Below are 25,147 nucleotides of genomic sequence, written 5' to 3'. Positions count from 1 at the left end.
ATAATGCTTAAAGAGGAAGTAAACCCTGATGGGTTTACTTCCTCTTTTTTTCCCTGCAAAGGTAAAGCATAATGGACTACTATGCATCGCATAGTAGCTCATTATGTGTCACTTACCTGACACAGGAGCCAGCGAAGTCGCCGCTGATCCCTGTAGTCCGCCGCATCCATCTTGCTGGTGGCGTCTCGCAGCTCCGACCAATGACATGCGCACGGGAGTCGCGTCTCGCAGCTCCGCCGCTGCCATTCGGCGAAGCCGCGATGACGTCACTCCCGCGCATGCGCACGGGAGTCGACAAATTAGGCAAATCCATTCTTGGACTTGCCGTATTTAGTGCGCCTGCGCGCCGCTGTCTACGGCGCATGCGCCGTAGACAGCGGTGCCCATTTTCGGGCAAATATCTCCTAAACCATATAGGTTTAGGAGATATTGCTTGGACCTACAGGTAAGTCAAAGTGGTTTGAAGGGGTTTACTTCCTCTTTAAGCCTTCTGATAAGAAAATATACAACAAATCTTTTATCTTTAGTTTCTCCTGAATGATATCATGTGTAGCAATGAGTTTGGGTTCAAGCTTTGGTTCAGGCTTGGGTTAAGTCCAAACTAGACATCTGCAATTTGTTTTGGTCCAAATACAAATTTGGACAAATTTTTGATTATTCAGGGATTCTAATGTATCTGAATCTCTGAATGAAATAGAAACAAATAGTAAAAAATGTAGTTGAAATTCGTTAAAATTCATTTACCGTATATACTCGAGTATAGGCCGACCCGAATATAAGCCGAGGCCCCCAATTTACCACAAAAAAAACTGGGAAACGTATTGACTCGTGTATAAGCCGAGGGTGAGACATGCCTGTCCATCCCTGTGTGTCCGTCCATCCCTGTGTGTCCATCCATCCCTGTGTGTCCATCCATCCCTGTGTGTGTGTCCATCCATCCCTGTGTGTGTGTCCATCCATCCCTGTGTGTCCGTCCATCCCTGTGTGTCCATCCATCCCTGTGTGTGTGTCCATCCATCCCTGTGTGTGTGTCCATCCATCCCTGTGTGTCCGTCCATCCCTGTGTGTCCATCCATCCCTGTGTGTCCGTCCATCCCTGTGTGTCCGTCCATCCCTGTGTGTCCGTCCATTCCTGTGTGTCCGTCCATCCCTGTGTGTGCAGCCTTGTGTGTCCAGCCTACCTGTGTCCAGCCTGCCTGCGTCCCGAGCCTGCGTCCCGAGCCTGCGTCCCGAGCCTGTGTGCTTCTGCCATGCCAGGATCGCCGCTCTTCTCGTCTGACAGACGGCCTCGGCGCCTCGGCGGCCATTCCACTGTTCAAAAGCCGCGCCTCCGTCTGTGATAGGCGGAACACTCAATTTCCCAGCAGTCTGTGTTCCGCCTATCACGGACATCCTCTCATCCTCGTCCGTAGTATGAGGATGAGCGGATGTCCGTGATAGGCGGACCACTGACTGCTGGGAAATTGAGTGTTCCGCCTATCACAGACAGGGAGGCGCGGCTTTTGAATAGTAGAATGGCCGCCGTCTGTCTGCACGACACGCTGATCGGGCAGGCAGACGGCGATGACTCGAGTATAAGCCGAGGGGGGCACTTTCAGCCTCAAAAAAGAGGCTGAAAATCTCGGCTTATACTCGAGTATATACGGTAAATCATTTGTTTTCTAGAGAATTCAGAACAATTTGAATTTGGATTGGCCGAAAAACTTTCAGCCGATTTGAATTCCGTGTGGGAAGCCGGCTGCCTGCGTCCTTAACAACCATGAGTCACCATCTGTCAGTGGGCTTCAACACTGACAGATTAATGTAAAGATAAAGAATGCCGGCAATAGGAAAATGTAAATAAATGTAAATAATAAAAAACGGCGTAGGGTCCCCCCTCAAAATCCATACCAGACCCCTATATGAGCATGCAGCCTGGTAGGTCAGGAAAGGGGGAGGGGTGGTATGAGGGAGCACCTCCTCCTAAACCATATCAGGCTACATGGGGGGGCGGGGGGTTGGAGGCTTTGGGGCATGAGGGGGCTCTGCACCCCCCCACCCCAAGCACCTTGTCCCCATGTCGGAGACAAGGGCCTCTTCCTGACAACCCTGAGCTGTGGTTGTCACGGTCTGTGGGTGGGGGCTTACTGAAATCTGGAAGGCCCCTTTAACAAGTGGGCCCCCAGATCTCAAAAACCAAAGACGTAACCCTCCTGCGCTCAGGTGTTATTCTCAAAGGAGAAAGGAGTATCTTAATCTTTGTTATCAACGCCTAGAGTCTTGCAGCCCTCTCAGGACCATGGGTCATGGTTGTCAGAAGGGGGGCGGTGCCACCAGGTGACATAACCGGGTGGCCCGACCCCTTGCCTATATAAGAACTGTCAAAGTCGAAGCGAGGGCATACGGAGAGTAGCCTCTTAGGAGGCAAAGTGTTTTTTTAAATGATTTTTCGGGTCGGCGGGCGGCGTGATGGATGATGGATGTACAGCAAGGGCACTATTTATTTTTTTATTTTAATAAACGACTTTTCAAAAACAGTTTCCTGGGTACGCTGTACTCAATACCCATTCACATGGGGGTGTCGGGATCTGGGGGCCCCCTTGTTAAAGGGGGCTTCCAGATTCCAATAAGCCTAAAAACCCACAGACACCAACAACCACAGCACAGCCCCCCTGCCCCAAAGCACCGACCACCCCCATATTGAGGGTATTTGGCCTGGTATGGCACAGAGGGGGGGGGGCACTCGCTCGCCCCCCTTTCCTGAACTGCCAGGCTGCATGCTTGGATAAGGGTCTGGTATGGATTTTGGGGGAGCCCCATGCCGTTTTTTTTTTTCATTTTGGCATAGGGTTCCCCTTAAAAACCATACCGGCCCCAATGGGGGGCTTCCCCACTGACATTCATCTGTCAGTGGGGAAGCCCGCTGACAGATGATGACTCATGGTTGGACGCGGATGGATGGCCAGCTTCCCAGCCCACTGCTTAACAACCAGCCATTTCTTCACAAAGAATTCGGTTTGGTCGACCGATCTGAATTCTAATAGTTTTGAAAAGTTGGAGTTTGTTAGAAAATGAATAAATTAATTCCATAACGAAATGAAATTAGTAACATAACGAATCTATCCGAAACGAAAAAAAAATGTTTTTCCGTTCTGCTCATGTCTAGTCCAAACCCAATTTCCTCCAAACCTGGAAGCTAGCTGTCATTGCTGGGCCAATGAAGCTGTGGGTAGGAGATTCCCTGCCCCGCAGCTTATGTACACAAGGGGGGTAGTTATTCCTGTGACATCATTTACCTAGTATGGGACATGGCCATATTATGTCAATGTCATTTTTCGGCCATGTTAATGTAATAGATCTGTTTTGTTGGCAGTAAACTAAAACCACATTTTGTGTGTGTGTATTTTGGTCACTTCCTTTTTTAGAAAATCTTTGATTTTAGATTCTTTTCTGCACATAAGACACATAAGAATTACGTTTCCTAACTCTGTCCCTAAAAGTTCCAGTATATTGCCATACCGCTGACCCTCAGACTAAGAACTTGGAACTTGCCAACTCACGGTTCACATTTGGATTTTTTCCTACCTTTTATGCACTTTAGGGAAAATCCAAAGGATCCATTGTCTTTCACCAAATAGCATAGTCTTGGCTTTAGTGTAGAGGATTCGCTGGTTTTTGGTGTGGAGGATTTGCTGGGCTTTGGTGTGGAGGATTCGCTGGGTTTTGGTGTGGAGGATTCACTGGGTTTTGAAGAAACAGATTCGTATGAAGGTGGTTTACCATCAAAATTCTCTGCACTATTTTGCTTCGACTTCTTGTAGGAATCTTTATCTAGAACTGACAAGCTGACTGAATTTCCACTGGCCTTAATAAGTTCTACAACCTGTTGGTTAACATAAAAAAAAATCAGTATTCACAAGAGAACGGTGAAATCACAGAGATTGCAGCCTATCCATTCACTAGAGACCGGTGACATCACTGAGAATGCAGCCTATCCATTCACTAGAGACAGGTGACATCACTGAGAATGCAGCCTTTTCTTTCACTAGAGACCGGTGACATCGCATAGAATGTAGCCTATCTATTCACTAGAGACCAGTGGCATCACTGAGAATGCAGCCTATCCATTCACTAGAGACCAGTGACATCACTGAGAATGCAGCCTATCCATTCACTAGAGACAGGTGACATCACTGAGAATGCAGCCTTTTCTTTCACTAGAGACTGGTGACATCGCTGAGAATGTAGCCTATCCATTCACTAGAGACCAGTAACATCACTGAGAATGCAGCCTATCCATTCACTAGAGACTGGTGACATTACTGAAAATGCAGCCTATCTATTTACTAGAGACAGGTGACATCGCTGAGAATGCAGCCTATCTATTCACTAGAGACCGGTGACATCACTGAGAATGCAGCCTATCCATTCACTAGAGACCGGTGACATCGCTGAGAATGTAGCCTATCCATTCACTAGAGACCAGTGACATCACTGAGAATGCAGCCTATCCATTCACTAGAGACCAGTGACATCACTGAGAATGCAGCCTATCCATTCACTAGAGACCAGTGACATCACTGAGAATGCAGCCTATCCATTCACTAGAGACAGGTGACATCACTGAGAATGCAGCCTTTTCTTTCACTAGAGACCGGTGACATCGCTGAGAATGTAGCCTATCCATTCACTAGAGACCGGTGACATCACTGAGAATGCAGCCTATCTATTCACTAGAGACAGGTGACATCGCTGAGAATGCAGCCTATCCATTCACTAGAGACCGGTGACATCACTGAGAATGCAGCCTATCTATTCACTAGAGACCGGTGACATCGCTGAGAATGTAGCCTAACCATTCTCTAGAGACCGGTGACATCGCTGAGAATGCAGCCTATCCATTCACTAGAGACTGGTGGCATCACTGAGAATGCAGCCTATCCATTCACTAGAGACCAGTGACATCACTGAGAATACAGCCTATCCATTCACTACAGGCCAGTGACATCACTAAGAATACAGCCTATCCATTCACTAGAGACCAGTAAAAGCACTGGCAATGCAGCCTTCACATTTGTTCACTGTAATCATCCAAATCAGCAATGAATTTACCTCAGGGTGTTCTTTGTCATCTACGAATACTCCGTTGACCTTCATTACTCTGTCTCCGTCTTTTAGCCCAGCTTTGTCTGCAGCACTCCCCTTTTCAATTGACCGGACAAGGTGGCCCTGTTCATCTTGTTCAACGCGTAGGAAAAATCCATAGCCCTTTCCTTCTGCTTTGTTTACTGTACATTCCCGAGGCTGGACGGTGGAGGCCATTTCTACAATAAATGTCAAAACTAAAGGTAAGAAAATGTTTTCAAATTCACCCAGTGCTGGCCCAAGACATGGTGCTGCCTGGGACCAAGAATGAAATGCTGCCCCAAAAAAAAAAAAATCACGCCCACCAAAAGGCCCCCACAGTCATTATTTTATATCATGATAACTAAAATTCAATTAAATCTTTCAGGCGCTGTAGGAGCAGTGCTCCTAAAGCGCCCCTGCCCATTGGAATCAATGGGCAGCGACTCTGAACCGCTGGCAAAGCGTCGCTGCCGGTGGTTTTAATCCTGCAGTGGCCGAAAGGTGCTGCAAAAATGATGGTAAAGCGCCGCAACACCTGAGTGTGAAAGTAGCCGTACTGACAATCTATCATGCACAGAGAGGGAGATGAAGCACAGCAGTAATTAACCTCTTTTATGCCTGTTCCCAATAAAATTCACCACTATTGTACCACTATTGAAGCCATCAAAATCATAGAAATCATTTTATAGTTTGTATGTAAAGCATGTTTCTTTTGTAAATCTGCATGATCATTTACAAACAGTACCGAAGAAAAGGCCTTATTAAAGTGTTTCCAGGGAAAACATGGGTACAATAGAAAGATCAGTCACATCCAATCCAGCTTGAGTCCCTTATAAAAAAAATCTTATGCCCCTTACACACGATCGGAAATTCTGCCAGCAAAAGTCTGATGTGAGCTTTTGGCCGGAAAATGCGAAGGTGTGTATGCTCCATCAGACTTTTTCTGGCAGAATTTTGGCCAGCAAAAGATTGAGAGCGGGTTCTCAACTTTTCGGTTGGAAAAAGTTCCGATCGGAAATTCTGATTGTACAAATTCCTACGCATGCTCAGAAACAATTTGACGCATGCTCGGAAGCATTGAACTTCATTTTCTCGGCTTATCGTAGTGTTGTACGTCACCGTGTTCTTGGCGGTCGAAAGTTCAGAGAATTTTTGTGTGACCGTGTGTATGCAAGCCAAGCTTGAGTGGATTCCCATAGGAAAAACCATCAGAGCTTTTTCTGACCAAAATTCCGATCGCGTGTACATGGCATTAGATCACTTGAGATTGTACTACCAATTCACCTTGCTTTTCAGATAGGCAGAGAGGCTGCCCAGGCTCAGCTCACACTCTGTCACGGGCAAAGCCCAACAGGCAGCTCTCCTCAGACCCTTCCTTCCCTCACGCTGGAGATGGAAGAAGTAGGTGGAGCAATGATTGGCGCGGAGGCTGAGCGATGTGAATGCTGGGGCGGCCGCGGCCTCTGACGTCACGGGTTGCTAGGCGCCGGGCGGTAGGCGATTCTAACAACCAGTGCAGGATCCGACCAGCATCCGCTCCGCTCCTGAGAGTCTTGCTGACTGATCTGGGATTCCTGGCGGTAACTTCTTGCCCTGTTACATGCCACCTGGAGCCATGGTCCCATTGGGTCCTATGGTAAGGACGGCCCTGAATACACCCCTATCAAGATACAACTAAATTAGCCAGTGGTGGTTGTGTAGTGGTTAGCACTCTCACCTAGCAGTAAAAAGGGCCACTGGTTCAAATCCCAACCACAACACCACCTGCCTGGAGTTTGCATGTTCTTTAAAGAGGAAGTAAACCCTGATGGATTTACTTCCTCTTTGTTTCCCTGCAAAGGTAAAGCATAATGGGCTACTATGCATCGCATAGTATCCCATTATGTGTCACTTACCTGTCACAGGAGCCAGCGAAGTCACCGATGTCCCCTCTTCCATGAAGCGTCCATCTTCTTTCGGGGGTTGTGGCTCTGGGAGTGACGATGACGTCACTCCCGCGCATGTTAGCAGCGGCATGCTCAGTGCACCTGCGCACCGCTGTCTATGGTGCATGCGCCGTAGACAGCGGTGCCTGTCTTTTTGCAAATATCTCCTTAGCCATGTAGGTAATTAATTGGTAAGTAGGTAAGTAATATCCGGGAGGCCGTCATATGACGGACTCCCCTGTGCATGCTCCCTGCGTGCGCTGTGATCACGGAGTCACTGAGACTCGGGTGATCACCGATCCGAGTAAGGGGCCAGTCCCATGTGATCAGCTGTCAGCCAATGACAGCTGATCACATGAAGTAAACAAAAGCTCAGTAATCTTTTTTTTTTCTCCTCACGCTGACAGCGATCGCCGATCACCGGCTTATGTTAAAGGGACATCGGTCCCGAAGAGGAAGGAACACAGGCACCTCATCTGTGCCAATCAGTACCCCCTGCCAGTGCCACCTGTTATTTCCACCTGCCAGTGTCCCCAGTGCCCACCAGTGCCACCTATCAATGCCCATATGTGCCGCCTATCAATGTCCAAAAGTGCCACCTATCTATGCTCACCAGTGGTGCCAATCAGTGCCACCTATCAGTGTAAGCAATCAGTACCCATCACTGCCACCCATCAGTGCCCATCACTGCCACCTATCAGTGTCCATCACTGCCGCCTCATCAGCGTACATCAATGAAGGAGAAAAAATTATCTGTTTGCAAAATTTTATGACAAAATATAAAAAAAAAAAAATAAATTAAATTCTGTCTTTTTTAATTTTTTTAACAAAAAATAAAAACCGCAGAGGTGATCAAATATCACCAAAAGAAACCTCTATTTGTGGGGAAAAAAATGATAAACATTTCATTTGTGTACAGTGTTGTATGACCGCACAATTGTCATTCAAAGTGCATCAGTGCTGAAAGCTGAAAATTGGTCTGGACAGGAGGGGGGTTTAAGTGCCCAGTAAGCAAGTGGTTAAACAGTGCTTTCCAGCGCCAAACCTTTCATCTGATTTCTAAATTGCTACATTTGTAAATTCCAAAAGCCAATATAAAGGAATAGTGGTGGTAAAAAAAGCCCTTGTCGGTTTAACCAATCTTGTTTCTTTGTACAGTTCTCCTTTAAGGGGGTGTGGTAGGGGGTGTGTCCTATGCCTGCATACTTTTGCTGATAGCCGTCCCTCATTCCCATCTCAAAAAGTTGAGAGGTATGCACTGGGATATACTTTTTGAAAGATAAAAAGTGCATTTTATATACAACTATATGGATCAGACCAAAATGAGGGACAGTTGGAAGTTATGGGACAGTCCCTCATAATCAGGGACAGTTGGAAGCTATGGGACAGTCCCTTGTAATCAGGATCAGTTGGAAGCAATGGGACAGTCCCTCGTAATCAGGGACAGTTGGAAGCTATGGGACAGTCCCTTGTAATCAGGGACAGTTGGAAGCTATGGGACAGTCCCTCGTAATCAGGGACAGTTGGAAGCTATGGGACAGTCCCTCGTAATCAGGGACAGTTGGGAGCTATGGACATCCATACCTAGATAAGCTGGTTTACGAAAATAGTAGGTAATAGGATTTAGTCCATAGCCCTATATCAGAGTCCTGCTCTGGGGTAACCCCAAACTTGGTGTAATGATAATTCCACGTACACACGACCGGACTTTCCGGCAGACTAGGTCCGACGGTCTTCCTGACGGACTTTCGGCAGAGTTCCGACAGACTTTCCGAACGGACTTGGCCACACACGAACAGACGTTCGAAAGTCAATTCGTTTTGAACGTAATGACGTAAGACGGGACTAAATAAGGAAGTTCAATAGCCAGTAGCCAATAGCTTCCCTTGCGTCGTATTTGGTCCGTCATACCAGCACACAGACGAACGGTTTTCCCCATTTTAGTCCGTCGGAATTGTGTCCTTCGGATAGATTTGAAACATGTTCTATTTCTAGGTCCGTCGGATTTATTTTTTGAAAAACAATCGGACTAGCCCACACACGATCGGACTGTCTGACTGATTGATCCCGTCGGACCTAGTCTGCTGGAAAGTCTGGTTGTGTGTGCGCGGCATTACATCTGATGTGTATGGTTTCACATCCAACTTCCCACTGGCCAAAGACCACAAGGCCCAACCTCCTCACGCTTCTTTAAAAGGGAAATTCCTCTGAATTTGGGAGATTTCCTTTAACGTCTTGGGATGGGGAGTGAAGGCAAATTTCCTTAGTTTTACACAGACAGCAAGAAACAAACAAAGCAAACCCTTCCCTACTCTTTTCAAAACAACAACAAAAAAATTTGTTGGCTATAGAGACACTTACAAGCATATAAAGAAAGGGAGAGGGGGAAAGGAATTTGTTGGAACTTTATATGAGGCAAATGAAAGGGTAAAGTTCACATCTAGATTGCTATGTGACGTCTGTATTATGATTATATTGATTATGAACCCCCTACATTTATTTACTGTACACAGAAGTATCCTTATCTTTATAATGGTTGTCAATTATGATATATCATGTATAATAAATTGTTTAGGCGTTCTTTATCTCATTACATTATTTCGTTACTATCTTATATTTTATATACAGTATATCTCCGTGGAACCCACCATCATGTGACTTTTAGTATTTTCGTTGTGCTTCACTCAAAGTCCCAAACTTTTTTCACTTATGACTTACAAGCATATCTAAACCCAACAAGAATGTAATATCTATCATATTTCCAGTCCTCAGATGTGGTGGCTGCATTCGTTTTCTTATTTTCAGGCCCATTGTTTTTATCTGGTGATCCTGCAAACAACACACTTCCTGTCTGGCTTTATGGCTACAATTATTTCCACTGTATCTATGGAGGGAGCCATGGTTGCTACATATCCTGGGCTTAAAACTGTCTCCATTTGTTCATCACCATTGCATGGTTGCATACCGCCCAACATTTTGAGATGGGAATGAGGGACACCTACTAAAAAATGTATGTAGGCATAGGACACGCCCCCCTGCCACACTCCCTTAAAGGAGATATGACCAAAAAAAGGTTAATTAAATCCACAAGGACTTTTACCACTACTATAACTTTATATTGGCTTTTAAAATGTACAAATGTAGCAATTTGGAAGTTGGATGAAAGATTTAGCACTGGGAAACACTTTTTGAAAGATAAAAAGTGGATTTTATATACAACTATAGAGATCAGACCAAAATGAGGGACAAATGAGGAGGAAAGAGGGACAGAGGGACATTGCTCCAAATCAGGGACAGTCCCTCCAAATCTCCAACTCAGGGACAGTTGGGAGCTATGTGGTTGGAATATGGGATTAGAAGTTTAGATAACAAAGATAAAGATTAGGATTATTTTTATCATTGTCTTTTCGGCTCACAAGAAGAGACATAGACACAGCATTTCTGGCTAGGATACACAGGAATTTTCTGTACTTGCTGAAAACATTCTGAAAAAATGAAAGAAAATGCAGCCACCACATCAAAAACTGCAGTATAGAGGCAGGTCTCTGGTACCTCCTCCTGGATGTAGACATTTGGAGAAACTTCTAGAAGTTAGTGGGCAGAGACCAGGAAGACCTGATCTGCATATGTCCTGGCAGGGTGGATGAGTCAGCCCGTAAATATGGTTTAGCCATGCTAGCAGGAGAGTCGGGGGAAGATGGAGCTCTGAGGAGGCTGTTGGTGGCCTAGGAGGGTTCCAAGGTGGTCCGGTGCCATCTCAGTTTCGGAGAGACCCAACAACTGAGAACATAACCAGGGGAGGACTCTTGAGAAGAGGGCCACGCACAAGGCTGGCTGCTCGGTAAGAGCCTGGATGCTAAGCTGGAAAGGACACCAAGGTGAATCCACATTCTTACGGTATCGCCGGACCGGCTGCAAGACAGTTCCTAGTTTCATCCTTCAGTTACAAGCAAGTCTGTGGCAGAGACTTTTCTCATTCTTAAGTTCTACAACCAAGTCTGTGGCAGAGACTATGCTTATTTGAATCACCTGTCGGTTGCTAAATCCAAAAAAGGGGAGCTGTAACATCCAGTTGCGAATGGCTATACATATATATATAAATATATAAAAATTACAAAAGATTTTATTGATGCCAAAAAACAATTCATCGTTTACAGATAAAACATCATAGCTATACACAGTATGTTACCAGGGAGTGTTCACAATGGGACAGTTGATCACAGATATAATTTTCCTCAACTAGTCCATTCTTATTTTGGTATTATTTTATAAGAGTCCATATCTATTTTCCAAAAGCTCAGGTGTGTTTAAAGAGACTCTTTAGTTTTAGATTTCCTGCAGTGGCTTTAACCTTTTGGCTGGTCATAGACGACTTAAGAAAAACAAGCAATTGTTATTGCCTAAAGACGAACGTTCTGTTTTTTAATAGAGAAAAGAAAAGAAGCCTTGGACACATTTGTGCTACCTCCATCCTTTCACACATCTGGAAGAGGATTGCAATAAAAAGTCCATTGAATCCAGTGCACTCCTTACAATATAGAACCTAAATATAAATGAGTGCTATAAGTAAACATAATAAATGCTTATCGAAAAGTACAGAATTTTATATTGTTACTAGCATGTAGGCAGGTGCGGTCTGTTATCTCCACTGCAGGTGGCGGTCAACCGCAGTGGCAATGCAGAGGGAGAGGAAATCTTGAAGAACTTGGTTCCTCTACGGTTTCTCGAGTCACTGGGGCAGTAATCCAGTTGGATGCTGGTCGCCCATGGGGCTCTGGTGGTCATCTTGGGTGTAGTAAAGTTTATTTAAGACCCTGGATGTGGCATGCATTCATGTGTGGGTAGCATAAGATCAGGTCACCTGTCTGTCAGAGACAGTACTAGCAGCAAGGAAAGGTTCCAGGTGAGTAGGGAAAGCTTAGGACTCCACAATTTTCTTATACATCTTCCCATTTGGGCATATAACAGCCAGGCTGGATTCCGCCCCTGCAGATAGATGCTGTCCGTTTGGCTGATACCTGCTCCACTACACGCTGTTGACATCCGTGAGTGTTCTCGGTTGGGCCTTCTACCATCGGGTTTGCTGTGAACTGTTTGTCTTTACTTCACTACAGGTTCTCCTAGCTGCCCCGGGACTGTGTGTGTGGTATTGCCGCCGCACTACGCTGCACCCACCCACAAGAACACCAGAAAGTACAAACAAGGAGGCATCACTGTACCCGGAGCAAGGGGCCCCGAAACGTTATACTTTGCACTATGGTAGTGGCAAATAGTTGTTCCATTTTGTTCTTTATGGCATCTGGTGACACTTTGAATTTGAGGACTGAAGTAGGTCACAGCAACAAAAACTATTGTCCATTGAGGAGAACTGAGGCTGTTGTCAGTTTACTACAGAAGCTCAGGATCTTCAGAATCTGTCAGGATCTATGGGTGTTTTTTCTGTAATTAAACATAGGGAAATGTGCATTTATTGCAAAGATGTATATGCTGTTCACATGGTGCACTGCTGTGCTGGGGTCCACAGTCCCACTTTTTGGTCCAATTTGTCATTCATTCAGTATACTTGACTTGAGTTCAGCAGTCCTGCTTACCCGGTCTGGGCCTCTGTTTCCTCCTGTACTCTCCTGTTCCATGATACAGCCTGCTCTAGAGTATTCTGCAGTTTTAAGTCTCTCTCCAAAGCACAGTTCCCTTCTCCACAGCTGCCACTAGAACTCCCTTGTACTTATTTCCTTATACAAGTGCAGGTTAGTCTCCACACGATAAAGCAGGATGAACCTAGGAGTTGAAGAAAGGGTTTCTAATTCACACGATGGAGCTGCGCTTTGTTTTTGTAGAGAAAAAAATTGGCCTTGCATTCAATACAGAGTACTATGATATCCACAATAGCCCCCTTCTGTCTCCTATCCTTGTCTCTCATTTTGGAACCCTTCAACAGATTCTGGGGTGATCAAATTTTATCAGTCTAGAAGTCAGAGGGGCATTTGATCTAATTAGCATCTAGGAAGGGGACATGCATAACATGGCCTTCAACACCAGGGATGGGCATTACACGTACCTTGTGATGTTCTTCAGGTTTCGCTATTGTAGTGCTGACATATTTTCGCCTATTAATGTAATGTTAGTGTTCTGCAATGTAAGCCTATGGACAATTCTATGGCTTAGTATCTAGCAGTCAAATACAGGAATTGGACTGTGATAACTTCTTTATTATTATTATTTATTTTTCTTAAGTGTTTAACACAATACAGGAAGTGACTGTTGTTTTGTTTAGAAGGTTGACCCTTTTACCCAGGAGGCTTGATGACCTACTCATGTACACTTTCCCTAGCAGTGCATGCTGGGCAGGACATAAAAGGAACCCGAGTGGCCATTTTAGGTCTCTAGGGATCACGTGGCCAGCCTGTGAGGATCTGTGCGGAGGCTTCCTGTTAGAATGGGCCTACAGCCGTCAGAGATCGCAACTTCTACAGGTTGTGTGAGCGAGCTGATTGTGCATGAAACACAGTGACCAGATTGGAGACATCCAGGGACACTTGTTTGAGCATCGGAAAATCAAGTTCACCCAGCATAGCGGAACGGAGTGATGGAGCCAGTTGACGGAAGAACAAGCTACAGTCACCGGACCAAAGCTTCTACACGGAGTCCCGATCCAGTTGGTGAGCGGGTCACAACCCACAGTTTATTAACTCTTAAGCCGCGTACACACGGGCGGATTGTATGGCCTACTTAGTCCGCCGAAACACATTTCAGCGGACAGTCCGCTCGTGTGTGGGCTTCAGCGGACTTTTTCAGCGTGCAGTCTGGCGTACTAAGTATTTCGGAATTTCCGTAATACTGTCCGTCATACTTTGGTTTCAGCGGACAATCCGCTCGTGAGTAGGCTAGTTCGACGGACTAAGAATGGCGCATGCTCAGAAAGGATTTACACGGCGGAAGGGTGCATTGCTGTGTATTGGACTTCCTATTTCTAGTCCCGTCGTACGTGCTGTACACGTCATCGCGCAAGCTTTCAACGGACTGTTTGTGCATCCGTGTGTGGTCAAGTCCGTTCATTCGAAAGTATGACGGACTGTCCGTCGGATTGTATGATGGACTAAGTAGGCCATACAATCCGCCCGTGTGTACGCGGCTTTACACGCAGATAGACTCATACACAGGTCTCACTTGGGATTTATAGTTCCACAAAGGAGGAGCCGGGTAACTGACACTGAGCAGGTTTTAGGCCTATCTACTCTGACGTTTCTAAGTTTTGTAACATAGTTACTGAAGCTACACCAGGAGCACCTTTACCTCAACTTAAACTTACCTTAACCTGTGGATTACAAAGAGTTACTTTAGCTAGCGAAGACAAGAAGATCAAAGACTGAGTACTTTAAGTGAGATCTCACGCATAGCTTTAAAAGTAGGGGAAGCTCCCAGGAATCAATATATATATATATATATATATATATATATATATATATATATATATATATATATTGTTTGCGATTGTTTATGTTGAAATCCATTGTACTGTTGTCCTATGTTGGGGTGACAGCACAATTACTGTAATCACCTTTGAAGTATATTCACAGTAAAATATATCTGATTAAGTATCCAGCTTGTGTGGAGTGTTGTTTTCTCCCAGCAGGTGGAGCCAGAGGATTCTGAGGTTACAATACAGGTATATTGTATTACACTATATTGTACTGTATTGTGTTGCACCACGGCTGTGCCAAGGGGACTGATTCAATTCAAAGGGGGGATTCATTAGCAGAGTGCAGGCCCGAATCAAATTCAGCCGCTCCTTCGGGGGTAAGGGCTAAATGTGGGGGGCCGTAGTCCGGGATTTGCTGTTATCTCTCGCAACAGAGGAAGATATACATGTGAGTTTGTTACATGTGACTTTAATGGAATAGTGGGTGAAGTTTTGAACTGCGCCATCTTTACTAAGGCAAAGACTTTCACTGTGGTGCGTAAGCGTGGGAGGAGTCCTACAGAAAGCCCACAAAATTGCGCAACCGGAGGAACCAGTGGGAGGAGTCTATGCCTGTTTTGTCTTCCAGCACGAGGCACCGCAAGAGTGTGTCGCAGGAAGAGAGTGGAGTTAGTCACGCTTGCTGAACAGCAACTATGTTCCCTGTCCCTGGTGTGCCGTCTGTTCCAGGACCTAGGATGCTGGCGGTCAGAGGTCCTACCAGCATACAGATGGCTGGCACCGTATTGACAGACATGGGAATCTGCCTGCTGCTGCAGGGGTGGTTCATACTCTATACCCCCGTGGATGTTGAGGCCCTCGGTATACTTTGTGGAGGATGTGGCAGCCCGATTGCGAGTCCTCTGCCGTATGCTTACTGTCGGAGGTGAGGGGACTATGCTTTTAAAGTGGAGCAGCCTACCGGATCACCTAAGGCCTGTCATATGGACTGTGCCACGGGCGTGGCAACCGAGGAGACTACTGTGTATGCTCTGGCTGTGAAACCTACTGTTTCGGCCCCATCCACTGTCGCTGATACCTTAACCGAGGACCTTGCCTCTTCGCAGATTCGGAAGTCTACCCCGGAGGACGTGGAGATGACCTCAGACATGGACACCACCACTACTGTTCTGCCTGGTCCCAAGAAGGGAGTAAAGCTGAGAACTCCCTTTCGTCAAGGTAGCGGGCCGCTCTCAAGTCTGGCTGGACCCAACAAGTGGAAGATGGTCGCCACAGAGAATCACTGGAGAGCCGTGAGCACCACGGTAAGGAATTACTTACCGGCAGAGGAGCTAACAGACTCGGACATAGACTCCAATTCTGATGCGGGAGATGACGAGTATTTTGAGCCTCGGCTGCTGTGAAGTATTTATTATTCTTAACACAATAGTGTTATTCTAAGAAAGATATATACAAAAAAAGACTGCCTGTTAATGACAAGACTTGCCAGGTCTCAGAGACTTCTGAACAAGCGGATGGCAACAGAGTATGGACTTGAATTTCCTTATGTGCCCAGGGAAATCATGGACATTATTGAGGAAAATCGTGAGAAGTGGTATGCAGAAGATGTCTGGAACTACCTTAAAGTTCCAAAGCCACTTCGCAAGAAGGCATTCTGCCCGGAACTATGGTCGGCACATTTATACGGACAAGGTGGTAATTTGCAGGCCGGATAAAGACAGTGCCGTGTACTTTATCACTACCGTGGATGAACACGGAAAATACTTGGTTTTGAAAGATCCCCGATTTTACTGGTGAACTGCTTTTGGACTGAGCCTTTGATTGCAAAAAGAGTTCTTCTCCCTCTTCTTTGCATTCTTTTTGAAAAGTATAAGAACTGTGGGTATTCTAGGCAGGTCAGCTAGCGAGAAGGCTGAGTGTCAAGATTACTAGTTGGGTCACAGTACTTATCTTTCAAAGAAAAGGACTTGTAGTTACAGTGGCTCTGACCACTAGGTGGTGTGGGTCACTGCAAGACACAGTGGTTCTTTGTTTTTAGGAAAAAGCAAGTTTAAACACTTCGTTTTAGGGAAAAAAAAAAGAAAAGTTTTAAAATTAGAGAAGAGAATTCTATTGAGTCTGGGATAGAATTCTGCTTTCTGCACAGTGTAATATGTTCGTATTGCTGTTGTTTTTTTTTCAAGTCTCACCAAGATCGTCTGTCAAGCTGCCGGAGAGTGGGTGGTGTGTGTACATTCTGCTGATGTGAAATGTTTTGCTGTAGAAAATCTTAGACCTGTTATTACTCTTTTCCCTTTCTTTCCTCATACCAACACCTTCAAATGCTCAGGTGCTTAACAACATTTTTTTTAGTGTTAGGAAGTTTTCTCCTTAGCGAGACGATGAGAACATCATCTCAATGACCGAGGGGAGTGTGTAGCGTCGGTACTCTTAATAAGTACGCGCTATGTGTTCAAATTTAGTTTTTGCACAAAACTGTAGTGAGTTTTGGGGTTAATTGTGTTAAATTGTACTTTGGCATCAGCTTGGCTGGGTTTTATAGAAGTTCTGCCTGGTCATAGGTGGGGTTGTACACCTGTGGGAGGCTAGTAGAACGTAGTCTGGTTGGACGCATTGGGTACCAATCTTTATCTCGGAGCCAATCAGTGGGCACGTTTGTCTCATTGTGTATTCGGGGAAAGGGTACTTAAGGTGCCGAAGTCACGTGGTTTGGGGTTCCAATCCAGAAGTTGTTACTAACTCCGTGGTCCTGGTCCTTCTGACCAGCCCCCGGGGGCCCTCATGGCCTGGGGTGTGGATTCATCCGTTTCTGAGCCTCAAAACTGCCTAGTTTGAGGCGCAGTAACTGGAAGGAGGATTCTAAGGTGTTCCCGTGCCATCTCGGGTTTGGAGAGGCCCAGCAACTCTACACACGACCAGGGGAGGACTCTTCAGTAAGAGAGCCACGCACAAGGCTGGCTGCTCGGTAAGAGCCTGGAAGCTGAGCTGCCATGGACATTGACTGAATCCATAATTCTTACAGTATCGCTGGACCGGCTGAAAGATTCTGGTACAGTAAGAAAAGTTCCTACTTCTACCCTTCCAGTTGTAAGTTTCCAACCAAGTCTGTGTGAGAGACTTTGAAAAGCTAGAATTATCTGTGGCTGCTAAACCCAAAACTTAAGGATTTATCCAACAGTTAAAGAATCCAGTTGCGAGCGGCTGTTCCCTGGATTGTGTACATAGAGAGAGACTTTTATCGAAGTCAGCAGTTCCAATCACCTGAGCTAAACTTTGCCCTGATAACCTCTATTCCCAACTTAGAGACTGAGTTTGTTCAACTGTTTTATGCAAAATAAAAATCCTAACAAGGAATTCAAGTGTCGGTCTCTACAGTTACTGGATTACCAACCCTGGGAACCCCTAGACAAGGACAACGAGTACGACCTGGAGGAGGTAATCGGTAAGCCCAGAAAAATTCAGCAACTCATTCGGGGGTTAGTGCTACACTATACACTGATAGTGTTTTGGATCTTCATCACTGAGGTCTACCATGACCTCCTGTATACTTGTGTTATAGCATACTTAGATGAAAGTGTTGTTTTCTGCCCAGACCTGTGCACCCATTGTCTTTATTTGAAAACTGTCCTACCATGGCTTTGCGGCAACAATCTCTATGCCAGTTTGGAGAAATGCCTTTTCCGAACTCTGTGCATTTCTCTCTCAAAAGTTTTTGGATGCTAAGAGAAACCACCCCATTGGAGACTGAGACTTTTGGCTATTAAACTTGACTTGCGAGAATTGTGATATCTACTGAAGGGTTTGCCACATCACGTCTTTCTACAGTATAAACAGATCACAAAAATCGTATCTGCAATCAGCTTGGTGGTTGAATGGACACTCTTCTTTGCCAGATTTCATTTTGACATTAGCTTTTGGTCTGCTGATGGTCTGTCTTTTGACATTGAAGAGTCACGTCACCCACAACCTAATATTCCTTCCAACCTGATTCTGACACTTTTCATTTCTAGCACTCCCATGTTCCCCCAGGGAACAAGTTGAGCAAATGATTCCAAACTTTCTGGACATCCTGGTGTACAATGTGCTTATGATCACTGGTAGAAACCACCTGCCACTAGATGCACCTGCACTCCTCTGCTTTTGCAAGTGTGGGTTTGACTCCACATGTTGGTGCAGGGTAAATCCAAGGTTCGTGGTCTGGGGTCAGCACACAGCTAAGTCCTAACCTGCGTGTTCCTAATGAAACACTGACTCACCCTTAAAGTGGTTTTAAACCCCAGACATGAAATATGAACAAAGAACTCTATAGTATGTATTTGTCTCAATCCAATGCACTAAGTGTAATTTCTGTCTGCTGCCTCCTTCCTCTGCGATCTGCATGAGTCATTTCTGATAAGTTTTCCTCAACACCCCTTGTCATTCCTCTGATGGCACTTTCTTCCATATGTTTTGGTCCTGTCCTAGTAAAGAAGAGAAGGCTGATAGACAGGCACAACTTATGTAGGAGGATTTGTTTCATCTTTGTGTATCACCCGAGGCCAATCACTTCACTGGGTATATTTAAGGGTTTACAACCACTTTAAACTTTGCACCCTGGGGGGGGGGTCCCACATCACCTGTTCACACATGGGTTCACTTCATTCACCTTCATGATAAAGAGCGATGGAAGTACAACTTTTTCTTTGCTCTGCTTCAGAATTGTCATTCTAAAACAATATTCTGTTTTCTATTAGAATTTTCCTTTAATACTTACATAAGAAGAATCACGCAAGTGATGCCACAAGTTTCGATGTGCCTGATCTTTGGCCTTTATATAATCCTAGGCTTGAAAGTGACACTTCGGCAAAAACTATGCAGCTTATCATAGCTCACTACAAAGTCTAAAGTGCTTGAAAATTTGCAGATATAAGGCCGAATGTATTGAACAATAATGATCGGTACTTGACCCTCATTAAAAAACTGAAAGCAAACGTGTGCTGCAAATATCAGCCAACACAGACTGTTAACATAAATTATGGCTACTGCAAGTGAATTAAGCCTGTAGATTAACCATGACTAGTTAATTAGTTGCCTCTCTATACAAGTATTAATCAGTCATCCATATACTAGAGTTTTCTAAAGATAACATGATTTCCATACAGTTACCTAGTAGTTAATACTCTACCTTTATAAAGAGACCCTGTCATGTCCCCAAATAAACCAAACCAGCACTCCCCTGCAAGGGAATAGGTAGTATAATCACCTCTCCAGTGGGCCATGTCTCTTGTGCACCAACTACAAACACCCTTTACCTAAAGATTAGTTAAACAAGACAAGGGCTTGTCAGCATAACAAAACTCCCAAATATCTGTTGCACTCATGAAAGCCTACCAAATATTCTGACCTATAACTCCCATCCCCCCTTCCAGTGTCAGCTCCTGTTCCTAACACCCTATTACCTTCATCCAGTGGTGGCCGCTTATGCCGGTTGCACGGGCGCCACCCCCCTGTGCATGTGTCCAGCCCCCTAATCTACATGTGGGGTGCCAGACGCATGGATTCCAATGGGATTTTTTTTTTTAAGCATGTGATTAGAGCCTGATGCTGTAATTGGCTTCAAAAAAGGTTGGATCACCCACTTGTGTGACAATAGCAAATTAAGATTTGCTATTGTCTTCCTGTTTCTCCTGGCCAAAGTCAGGGAGTGTTAGGACTCACAGCCAATCAGGTCTCAGTCAGGACCCACTGCCTGTTCGGCCTGGAGGAGAAGCGATGGCCCCGGAGCAAGGAGCTGCAGCCCAGATCCATATCTGTCTCCTTCCTAAGGTAAGGAGGCCTCTGATCGCCGCCGCATTCCCGTCCGTCTCCAGCAGGGGGAAATATTCGCTGCATTCCCGTTCATCTCCCATGGGGAGGGGGGGGGGGGTTGGGTAGTTGGCATTGATTTGCCACCCCCCCAAAAATATTGAGCAGCAGCCGCCACTACCATTATCTTAAGCCAGTGCTCCACCACCATTAGCTCCCATTAAACTCCCATCTCCCCCTTTCCAGCATCACCTCCCATTCACCTCAATCAGTTCTTGTTTCTCAACCAAATCGATCAACTTAGGTATATTCAGCCTGCCTATCTGGGTTTGGTGAGTGACTCAGGGAGGGCTGGATGACTCAAAGGCTCCGAGACCTCCCCCGACTTCTGGAATTTGCTGGAAACTTCCAGAAGAATAGAAGTGGAGGTGAGGAGGAGCTGTCTGGGAGTACTTTGAGGGCACTGACCAATCCCCAACAGATGGGTTGGCAGGAGGCAGCCCCCCCAAATACTCAGGGTCAGCCCAGCTAGGGCAGTGGAGTTCAGTTAGAAGCTGGAGATGAAGTGCTTTCGGTGGCTCTTGAGGGTAACCCCCTAGTCTGGGAGGGGGGTGTGACCTTGGGCCTGGACACTGATGCAGAAGGGACCCTCTTTACGACACACAGGGATGTCCTGACCAGAGGAGGAGAACGCGGCTGAGCAAATCACCAGAGAGTAAGACAGCCGGGTGGCTGGTGAGTGAGACAGTTGAGAGGACGGCAAGGTATCCTGAGAGGTCTGAGTCAATCTGGGAGGACTGTGGAAGAGTAGCCAGGAGGGCTTATGGAAGGGGCAGCAGCAGCCAGGTGGTCTGGCAGTGCCTGAAGAGGTGGTACTGGGAGCAGTAGCCATAGGAGGAGCTGGGCTGGGCCACAGGAGGAGCTGGGCATTAGGACTTTGCTACACAAACAAGGGGCGGTGTGCCCGGCTGTGCAGGGTGGAGAACCCTTTACACTTGCGTCTCCTTAGGGGGTGTGCTACAGGAGTGTACCACGTGGCCAGTTTTTTCTGCTATTTGAATAGATTGTATAATTGAATTTAGACTCCTGTAATATGACAAACAAAACAATCAGACTGTATAGTGCATGGCCAACTTAAGAACGATATACGGCCCTGCTTTGAGTATAATGAGCACTGACAATGTGTGATAATAGCCAACAAGCAACAGCTGCAGCTGTCATTCATAAATACATCTAATAATAATGTTGCGGCGTAATTAAAGAAACGTAAGGTGCTATTACAGAAACAAAACCAATGTAGTGCTGAGTGTCAACGAAACAAAAAAAAACAAGTAATTTGCTGCTGCCCCTTTAAAGCATCGTAAGCACGATCGGATTTTCCGAAGGGAATTGTGCGATGACAGGCTGTTGGCGGAAAATCTGACCATTTGTATGCTCCATCAGACAATTGTTGGCCAACTTTCTGCGGACAAATGTTGGATGGCAGGCTTTACAATTTTACGTGGACAAATGTCTATTGTCAGACTTTCCGTGGACAAATGTTGGAAGGCAGGCTTTAAAATTTTCCGCCAACAAATGTCTGTTGTCAGATTTTCTGAGCGTGTGTACAAAAGTCTGTCGGACAAAAGTCCAAAGTACAAACAAGCATGCTCGGAAGCAAGGACGAGCTGGAAACGGTCGGTCTTGTAAACTAGCGTTCGTAATGGAGAATTAACATTCATAACGTGGCAAAATATGAAATCTCCAAATGCAGCGCACATTCTCTTCTTTAATGGGATAATAACAAAGCTGCTTTGCTGGTGATAGTGATGGAGTTATGGCAAACACATTTTCAAAGGCTCTTCTTTTCTAGTGATATCAAGAATAATATTATTATCCTTCTCTTTTTTTTTTTTTTTTCTATGTTGGTGTCCCTTGTTAATTTTACATTGTATTTTTTAAAATGTAACTGCCTACTCCCAAACTGTCATTTGAAGTAAAACACATAGCCAAGTATTATTCTCCACAATTTTTTTTATTGTGCATTATAAAAAAAACACAAATAAAATTAGACATGCTATCTGCCACTAGAACTTAACCAAAAAGTGCATTCATTATTCTTCAACCAAAAAATAAAATAAAAGCCTCATGCATGTGTTCTGCTTCTTAATATAGGGGGTCAACAATGCCAAGAGTTGGTGAAAGCTGGGGTCCGTCATCCAGAGATAATTCCGAAAATCACCCTTATTATTCTCCTGGAGCTCCAGCAGCAAAGGTATATGACATAATTGGTTACGGTTAATAAACCAACTAATTTTTGGTCCAAGAAATCCTCCTCCTCCTGTTCCTGGACTGGACTTGGATCAATGCAATAACTCCAAGGCCAATAATAAATAACATGTTATCTCCTCCGATTCCGCAGTATGACTAGTTGACAAACAGCCGTTCAGAAACAAACTGAAAAGTGCAAACTGAAGAGTGAGAAATGAAAAGTGCGAAATGAAAACTCACCAAACTTCTACTAACACAAAATTAGCAGGAGTACAAGGGGTGGCGCCTGACAATCAAGCTTCCTCTTTTTCGTCTAGTAGTACGTCACTATGCTCGTGTTTGTTGGCCGACAATTGTGTACCATTTGTATGCAAGACAAAATCCAGACACACTCCTTCGGACAAAAGTCAGAGGTTTTGTCTGAGGAAAATCTGATCGTGTGTATGAGGCTTAAGTGTTACAATACATTTTAACTTTGTTCAGAAAATATATAAAGTAGGCGCTTGCAATTTTCAAATTATACAACAATATTGACAACAATATGCGTGTTCAACAATCAAATGCAAAAGTCCATAGATAAAGAAAAGTCCATAGCAAAGAGTTGGTGATTCCCCAACACCTGGATGGAAGGGATTCTTGTGACAACTTTTCACTTAAAACCAGCCGCTGGTGCCACCACATAAAGCGTGAAGTCCTCATTCACCAGAAAATGTTGACCCCTGAATCCAGGAAGGTCAATATGCGCTTTATATGACAACAGAAGAAATTCCAGTGCTCTGGGTGCTCTTCCCATTGGATTCCCAGTAAAGGTTGTCCAGTATAAACCTACATCGCTCCTTCACAGCTCAAAGGAGATACCAAACAGGAGAAATACTCATAGTGTAATATTGTTTATTACCATAATAATCCAGTTGAAAGCAGAATTTATAACACTTACGTGATTTGGAGCCGATAAGGGCACTAAAAATATACAGTCAGTAATAGGAGGCCATGCCGCTCCTCTCCCACCAGAGTCGGCATGCGCTCCAAGTACAGGAAGTACCACGCCGCACGTGGCACCAGTGGTTGCTGGAAGTGACCAAAGCCCACCTCAACGTGTTTCACCAATCGGCATCCTCAGGAAGCTTCTGAGGATGCTGATTGGGGAAACACATTGAAACAGGAAGCTTTCTGAGTATGCTAATTGGCGAAAAGTGTTGAGGTGGGCATTGGCCGTCACTTTCGGGAACCATTGGCATCAACTCTGGGCCAATACATCCTGTGTTTGGAGTGCACTGGTTTCCTCAATGCATTTTGCCAATCGGCATCCTTTGGAAGCTTCCTGAGGATGCCAATTGGCAAAACGTGTAAAGGCAGGCTTTGGTTGTCTTCCCGCTAACCACTAACATCACATCTGCGTCGGTACTTCCTGTGTCCATAAAGACATGAATGAGCGAGTTTGGGGTGGAGGAACTTGACTGGCCTACACAGAGTCCTGACCTCAACCCCATTAGAGCAGAGACTGAGAGCCAGGCCTTCTCGTTCAATATCAGCGCCTGACCTCACAAATGCGATTCTGGAAGAATGGTCAAACATTCCCATAGACACACACCTATACCTTGTGGACAACCTTCCCAGAAGCTGTTATAGCTGCAAAGGGTGGGCCAACTCAATATTGAACCCTACGGACTAAGACTGGGATGCCATTAAAGTTCATGTGTGTGTAAAGGCAGGTGTCCCAATACTTTTGGTAATATAGTGTACATTAAAAAATATTCACAACCTATATTTAAATGTTTTTACATTCAAGTTAAGATACATCTTCAGTATGTGGTTTCTAGAGGGATAGTATAGTTTTACAATAAGGCAAGCTTAATATTTTTTCAAAAGGCATCATACAAGAATTCACCGGTATGAATTTTAGCACTGAAGACAGCAATATAGAACTCTTGGATGCAACAACTGAAAAAGGGTGACGGGTCCTCACAATTATTTTTTTTACTGGACTTTAACCTTAGTATAGTACTGAACACATAAATGCTGCAGAGTAGAGCTGACCTGATGAAAGGGGTTATTTTGTCAGTTAACAATGTGAAAAAAGGTACAATGTTAGAGGCACGCAAAGCACAATATAAATAGTCATTTAGTATAAATACGTTAAATATGAACATTTGACATTTCTAAAAAAAAATCCTCAGCATGTGCATTATAGCTTTGCTCTATTTTATAGCTCTTTGGTTTTTAATGCTCTTATTGTGCAATAACAACACACTGCACTCAGTTTAATGACCTGCAAATTATAATAACTCAATATGCGAAAGTTAAAAAAACAAATTCTATTCCCTCTCTGCATAAGCGGAGCAGAAAATCAGACTTACCTTTCAGATGTCCGGGGGGAGGCTGGCTGAGCTCTCTTAGAGACGAAGAGAAGTCTTACCTTGAGTTGGCACCGATCACTTGGACTTTGGTTGGTCAAAGGTTGATTTAAAAGATGATCTATTTAACTCTACTCTAGTGGATAACCTGCAATGTATATCTACTCTGGATTTGATCATGCTACTTTTTTCCTTTTCTGTTATATTTTATAAGCGTTTGCTATTTATGATTTTATAGGTGAAGTTTTTACAAAGCTGCTCCTCTGGATTTTAATATCTACTTTTATCAAATACACCTCTCATTTTTT

At 44.9% G+C, this 25,147-nt stretch overlaps 1 protein-coding gene across 1 annotated transcript in view; it reads right to left on the bottom strand.

Annotated features, from left to right (window-relative positions):
• Positions 1-24,934, bottom strand: part of PDZK1 (PDZ domain containing 1) — a 47,175-nt gene extending 22,241 nt beyond the window's left edge. Inside the window, exons 1-3 of the mRNA XM_077479788.1 lie at positions 24,843-24,934; positions 5,092-5,303; positions 3,565-3,862 (exon numbers count right to left, since the gene is read on the bottom strand). Coding sequence (XP_077335914.1) covers positions 3,565-3,862; positions 5,092-5,301 — 508 coding nt within the window. The 5' untranslated portion in view covers positions 5,302-5,303; positions 24,843-24,934. The remainder of the gene's footprint in view (positions 1-3,564; positions 3,863-5,091; positions 5,304-24,842) is intronic.
• Between the last annotated feature and the right edge of the window lie 213 nt (positions 24,935-25,147).

The sequence above is a fragment of the Lithobates pipiens genome, unplaced genomic scaffold, assembly GCF_037356315.1.
Source record: "Lithobates pipiens isolate NorthernLeopardFrog02 unplaced genomic scaffold, aLitPip1_a1.2 Scaffold_16, whole genome shotgun sequence".
NCBI lineage: Eukaryota > Metazoa > Chordata > Amphibia > Anura > Ranidae > Lithobates > Lithobates pipiens.
This window is presented reverse-complemented; position numbering and strand designations above follow the sequence as displayed.